This window comes from Monopterus albus, unplaced genomic scaffold (genome assembly GCF_001952655.1).
Source record: "Monopterus albus unplaced genomic scaffold, M_albus_1.0 scaffold299.1, whole genome shotgun sequence".
Classification (NCBI taxonomy): Eukaryota; Metazoa; Chordata; class Actinopteri; order Synbranchiformes; family Synbranchidae; genus Monopterus; species Monopterus albus.
The window spans coordinates 411,043-418,235 of NW_018128179.1; the positions used below are offsets into that span (position 1 = coordinate 411,043).

Below are 7,193 nucleotides of genomic sequence, written 5' to 3' on the forward strand. Positions count from 1 at the left end.
ATTTAAAGGACATATTCTGGTCAAAGATGACTCCAAGGTTCCTCACAGTAGTACTGGAGGTGAGAGCTATGTCATCTAAAGTAACTATATGATTAGACAGCAGATTTCTAAGGTTTTCAGGCCCAAGCACAATGACTTCAGTTTTGTCAGAGTTTAGAAGTAAGAAGTTGCAGGTCATCCAGGCCTTTATGTCTTTAAGACATGCTTGAAGTTTGACCAGCTGACCTGATTCATTTGGCTTCATAGATAAATATAACTGAGTATCATCTGCATAGCAATGGAAATTTATGTTGTGCTTCCTGATAATATTGCCTAAAGGGATCATGTATAAAGTGAAGAGAATTGGGCCTAACACAGAGCCCTGTGGAACGCTGTGACTAACGTCAGTTTGTGTGGAACATTTGTCATTGACATGAACAAATTGAAATCTTTCTGATAAATAAGATTTGAACCAACTTCGTGCAGTTCCTTTAATCCCAATAACATGTTCAAGTCTCTGCAGTAAGATGCTGTGATCAGTGGTGTCAAAAGCAGCACTGAGATCTAAGAGGACAAGTATGGAGACAAGTCCTTTGTCCGAGGCTAGGAGAAGATCATTGGTGACTTTCACCAATGCGGTTTCTGTACTATGATGGACTCTAAATCCTGACTGAAAATCCTCAAACAAATCATTCTTGTGCAAGTGGTCACATAACTGCTTAGCAACAGCTTTTTCCAGAATTTTAGAAATAAAGTTTTTAGGAGCATTTCTTTAGCCATGAAATACTCTACTCTGTCCATATACTAGCTGTTAACTTTGTCTGCCTGATGCTGAGCAGCTAACATACAATGGTTTTGCCAGTTTTTTCTTTATGAAAACATCTGCCTGCTTTGACTGAAAACAAAGTTGATGAGAGCAGCCTGTGGGCTGGAAAACCAAAACAATGAGCTGATAGGTGCTAAAGCAGTGAGTACAACTGAAGGAAACTGCAATGTTAAGAAAGAATTCTTTGAGGATTTATCGATTCCAGTGATATTTTCATTTCCCATATTGTCATTTGACCCACTGTTAATCAAAAATACTGATTACTTTTGGGATGACTTTATGACTTGTGTAAAATTAATCAATCAAGAAATCAGCAGATTAATGAAATAAAGTCCCGTTGGAGTCATTTGTCCAGATTCTCCCAGCTTTACTCCACTTTTTCCACAATACCAGGCCTATAAATTTGATCAAGTAATAAGAGTAGAGTAGAGTAGAGTAGAGTAGGTACTTTGCTGATCCCACAGTTGGGAAATTTCTGTGTTAAAGCAGCAATAGAGAACAACCAACATAACACCATAAGAACAGACACCACCATAAGAACAGTAATTCATAAAAACACGGAAAAGAATACGAGGACACAGCTGCTGTAACTTGCTGCCACTCTGCGCGGCGCATGCGTACGTAAGTACGTAGTAACAAAGAACACTTAGTCTTAAAATAAAAAGTTACATAAAGGCAACAAAGCAGTAGAACCCATACACACAAGGACTATGAAAGTAACATCATCAGAAATGTTACTTTTTACACAGCACAAATAAGCAAATTAAAGGCACCTAAAAACAGGGCAAAGCAGCACTGGAGAGAATCAGGAACAGCAGTAGAGACCAAACAACAGGCATTAGCCTACAGTAGGTCTAGAGTTTTATTGCTCTTTGTGTGGAAGGGTGGCAGAGAGGGGGGGAGGGGGAAGCATGGTTTAATGTCCTCAAGATGAGGATTTGGGCCTGCCGGTATTGTGTCCGCCGCTGAGACACCGCGTTTTGCGCGTGCTCCTGCACGTAGCACCAGAGCCGGCCTGGGGATTTGTGATGAACCATCACCACAGACCACAGATCCAGGACTCTCGGTGAAGCACGGAGGGCCGCTCTTTTCGTACCCCCGTTGTAGCTCCGCCAGCATGGTTAGCCCGTCCACTCATCTCGGAGAGGAGCGGACCGAAGGCGAACATGGCCCATACCTCTGTTTCCTCCCCCAGCGCCTCACTCCAGCCCCGCAGTCCCACCTCTCGCACCACCTCGCATCCCCGTAAAAAATCCCTGGCAGCTCACCACAAGGAGCTCGGAAGGATTGCTGGCATTGATGGCCGACTGTTGGCAACAGGGTCCTCCCCAGGCAGACTCAAAACCTTGTAAAAAGTATAAAAACATAATGCAAACACAATAAAACTTGTATTCCTGGTAGCCCAACTCCCCAAAAGTTTACAGAAAAGCGACATAGCACAAAAAGCAACACAGAAAACCTAGAAAACTCTTTAAAAAAAAAAGCACAAATAGAGCTAGAGCTGCGCGGAGGTGGAAACGGAAACAAAAAAAAGAACAAAAAAATTTACACTAATAAAAGCAGAATTAGCCTTAAAGTTTATAGAAATTAGATTTCATATTATAGGGAGCTGGGGTTCACTCAGGGCAGGAACTCAGCAATTCTGTCACAATTAGTATGAAAATAGGACCAAAGTACAGGGAAAGTCCAAATGAACAAAACCAGGCTGTGAATATAGGATGTGAAGGCAGGAACCTGTAACAATCAGAGGCTGGCAGACAAGAAAACAAAGGTTCCAGGGAATAAACAAGAGGCAAAGTCAGGCAGTTAGGAAACAGGTACAGTGGAACCTTGGATTGCGAGTATAATTTGTTCCGGCAACGTGCTCGTAAGCCAAAGCACTCATATATCAAAGCGAATTTCCCCATAAGAAATAATAGAAACTCAGATGATTCGTTCCACACCCACTTATCCATATAAAAATTATTATAGTAATACAAAATACAGTATACAGTAAAAATAAAACAAATTAACCTGCACTTGACCTTTGAAAAGAATCGTAGCTGGCGTGAGGGGCCATTGTTGCAGTACAGATACTGATTATACAAGTGAAGCCTGAGAACCATTGGCTCAGTTGTGATATATGTCATGTGACGCTCGGCAGACAAAGCATACGTACTACTCATATTGCGAGACCTTGCTCGTACAGTCTAAAGGGAACAGACAAAAAGCAAGGTCCAAGTAACCAAAAAGGCAGTAACCCAGAACCAGGCAATCCAAAACAGGTTAAGAATTCAAAACTGGGCTGGTTGGAACACTATGGCATCAAAGCTCAACAGATGACCTGGCGGAGGACAAGGGGGAAACAGAATGGTATACTGTATATACTGGAGCTCAATGGATTGGAGTGGAAACAGGTGAGGAGGACGGAGTCAGGGGGTTGACAACAAGGGAAAAGTCTAGGGACTTCTGGTGGCTGGATGGAAAACGACAGAGGCAGCTTTTGATTTGTGAATAAGGCACTATATTAACACCAAACAGCATTGTTCTGACAATAGGATGTTTTTTCTCATCTGAGGAAGAAAATTACCATTTGTCCAAGTAACTACACCGTTGGTCTAACATCTCTGCTAACACTTGATGATGGAGAATGTACCCAAGTAGCACTGGATGGTTTCATCTACGTGTCCACTCTGTCTGATGCTACAGTATCTTCCATATACTGTACTTAATAGTAAAAACTAAATAGGCAACAAAGTTACATTTTTGAAAATAAAAGCATCTTTAGGTTTTCTTTATTTATTTATAAATATAATAGCCAAAACGTCCAGTCTGCCTGAGTTGTATATTATTTTATTTCTGTATTTGATTTGTTTTCAATTAGAAATTTCAAGTCTTCCATAAGAGTAGGTGCTGGGCAAATATTAAATGATGAAGTAGTTCTTAATGGCTGAATAAATCAGCCTCCATCTTTACCTGGAGAGAGTTTCCTGCTTTCTGCTGAGCACAGGCTTTACACACACAGAGAGAAAGAGAGATGCATCCACATGCTTTTATTGCTGTCTCCTTCCTTCTTGTCTTTCAGTTTTGATGCCTCCTGACCATGACATGATTCGTGATCGAATGCTCCTGTGACGGCACACACCCCATAGAAAGAAAAAGAGGATTATTAGGCTGAATGGATGGATGGATTGGCTTGATGCATAACTGGATGGATAAATTATCATGAAATTTGAAATCAGTGCATGAGGGACAAGGGAGCAGATAAGTGAAACAAGAAGACAAAGTGGCGAAACACTGGAAACACTTGAACACTCTTCTCTGTCCTGTCTTACTGCTGTGGTTGCTGCTGCTATGCATTTCCCATGAGCCACCAGTAAAGACTGAATGTCATTGTTTGGATGGGCAGAGGCTCATCCCTGCATTGCCAAAAATAAAGAGGAAAATAAATAAGACAGCTGAAAATCATTGTGTTGCCAACAAAATAGTCCTACCTCTTCAGAAAGACAGAGACTTTTTGGATGAAAGAAGCTGTATATGAACTGACACTGGAGGTTCTGGCCCCTTCGCTAAACAATTAATCACAATGGGACAGGGATTATTTGAACAGAGAACATGTGATGATAGTAATTACTTCAACAAAGTCATTGTAGACCTGGATTTAAAGCACAAAAAGAATCTACTGAGTAATTTTAACTTCAAGCTGGATGTTTTCTCAGTTAATTAATGGATCATTCCAATTTATTACAGCTTGGCTTTAAGTACTGATTCTCATCATTTATGGTAAAACTGTACTTAATTGCTTAAATCTGGTCCAACAAAGCAAAACACATAGATCAGATGATTAGACAACTTATAAACAAGCCAGTTTAGCTAATTTATTTAAAGCATATCATCAAGGTCAGCAACACCTTTCACCTCTTCATCCTGCCCTATAGTAAATCATTCACCCGAGTCTCTCCAGTCCTTCTGAAAAACAACAGTGAAGATAGGTATGTACTTAGGTTAGATAGGCCCAGGGCCAAACCCTGACCCTGAGGATTTGTTTAAAACCTGTCTGACCATCTACAGGTGACAGCGCATTATTATAGGTTCTATCAAAAAAACGTAGTGAGTACAATGTAGGAATAAACCAAAATAGTGAAGGTTTAGGATAAGTTGGAATTACAACAGCTCAGTTAATACAAAATAATAAAAACTGACACAACACTTACCAGCGCAATTAACACGTCTGAAGAAAATAAGCCAACAGGGAATCTGCCAAGTTCCAGCTGCCATTTTCAGAAGTAGTGGCTTCAGAGTGTAACCAGAACCCTTCACTTTTTACACACTTTATTGTGTTGTAGATTTAATTTTTAACGATTAAACCTGCAAGTTTTCCCCATCAATGTACACTTTATAACCCATAATGACTGAGTGAAAATATGGTTTTAGTATTTTCAAAATTTCATTTTGTTTGAATAAATTATGTTTCCAGACCATTCATGTGGTTTTTTGTAGAAGATCTTTGGCAGCAGTTACAGCTTGGAGTTTTGCAGTCTTCTGGGCCTGAATTTGGGCTGTTTATCCTATTTTTACTGGTGATTTCTCCCAAACTCTGTCAGGTTAGATGGCCAGTATCTGTGAACTGCTGTCTTCAGGTCTCTCCACAGATGCTCGGTGGAGTCTAGTCTAATTCTAGACACACTTCAAAGATAATAATTTCACACAGGAAGCACAGTTTGGAGTGCCACACCAGAAGGCCTGGATAGCTTTGCAAATGAGAGATTTCAACTTTAGATTTTTAATAAACATGCAAAAATTTATAAAAGCACATTTTGTCTTTGTCATTATGGGTTATTAGGTATAAATCTACAACACAGTAAAGAATCAGAATCAGAATCAGTTTTATTGGCCAGGTGTGACAGACACACGAGGAATTTGACTCAGGTACATCGGCTCTCAATGTGCAAAACAGTAAACCAGCATAAGGCTGTGTAATATAACAAAATAAGCAGTATTAACATCAACAAACAGTGCAAACAATGCAGAAAAAGCAGTATAAACAGACAGTAAACAATGCAGACAACAAAGGAAAGTTCACTGAAATGAGATACATAGGGATAAAAACAAAGTACTTAAAGCTAGAGACCTCTATGACTCTGTATAATCTGTACAATGTATATATACACAGGTATTGCACTGAGGGTTATTGTCTAATCATACTGTCGTGGGTTAAGTATTCATCAGAGCGACAGCCTGGGGGAAGAAACTGTCCCTGTGCCTGGTTGTCTTAGTGCACAGTGACCTGTAACAACGTCCAGAGGGGAGGAGTTCAAACAGATTGTGTCCAGGGTGTGAGGGGTCAACAGTGATCCTCTCCACCCTCCTTTTGACCCATGAGGTGTACAGGTCCTCCATGGAGGTCGAACTTCCTGAGCTGGTGCAGGAAGTGCATCCTCTGCTGTGCCTTCTTGATGATGGTCCTGATGTTGGACGTCCACCTCAGGTCCTGGGAGACAGTGGAGCCCAAGAACTTGTAGGACTTTACTGCTGATACAGTGCTGCCAAGTATGGTAAGTGGGGGTAAGGTGGGAGGGCTCTTCCCAAAGTCCACTGTTTTGAGCGTGTTCAGCTCCAGGTTGTTGTGGCTACACCACAGGACCAGCTGCTCAACCTCCTGTCTGTAGGCTGACTCGTCATCGTCTCAGATGAGACCAATGACCGTTGTATCATCAGCAAACTTTAGGAGCTTGACAGAGGGATCCTTCGAGATGCAGTCATTGGTGTAGAGTGAAAACAGCAGAGGGGAGAGAACACATCCCTGGGGGGCACCTGTGCTTATTGTCCGGGTGCTGGATGTGGTTTTCCCCAGCCTCACTTGCTTCTTCCTGTCTGTCAGAAAGCTAGTAATCCACTGACAGGTGGGGCAGGCACAGTGAGCTGGGTCAGTTTGGAGTGGAGGATGTCCGGGATGATGGTGTTGAATGCTGAGCTGAAGTCCACAAAGAGGGCCCGTGCGTACATCCCTGGAGAGTCGAGGTGTTGCAGGATGTAATGCAGTGCCATGTTCACCGCATCGTCCACTGACCTGTTTGACCGGTAGGCAAACTGCAGGGGGTCCAGCAGGGGGTCAACAATGTTCTTCAGGTGGACCAACACCAGTCTTTTCAAGGACTTCATAACTACAGATTTCAGGGCAACAGGTCTGTAGTCGTTCAGTCCACTGATGGAGGTTTTCTTTGGGACTGGGATGATGGTGGAGTGTTTGAAGCAGGAGGGGACTTCACACAGCTCCAGTGACCTGTTGAAGATGAGTGTCAAGATGGGGGCCAGCTGATCAGCGCACACTTTCAAGCAGGAGGGGGTCACACCATCTGGGCCTGGTGCCTTTCTGATCTTTTGTCTTTTAAAGAGGCCACACACATCC

At 42.1% G+C, this 7,193-nt stretch overlaps 1 protein-coding gene across 1 annotated transcript in view; it reads left to right on the forward strand.

The window, feature by feature from the left end:
- LOC109973673 (coiled-coil domain-containing protein 85A-like) overlaps positions 1-5,632 on the forward strand; it is a 43,111-nt gene extending 37,479 nt beyond the window's left edge. Inside the window, exon 4 of the mRNA XM_020623437.1 lies at positions 3,870-5,632. Within this exon, the coding sequence (XP_020479093.1) occupies positions 3,870-3,885 (16 nt within the window). The 3' untranslated portion in view covers positions 3,886-5,632. The remainder of the gene's footprint in view (positions 1-3,869) is intronic.
- The last annotated feature ends 1,561 nt before the right edge of the window (positions 5,633-7,193 follow it).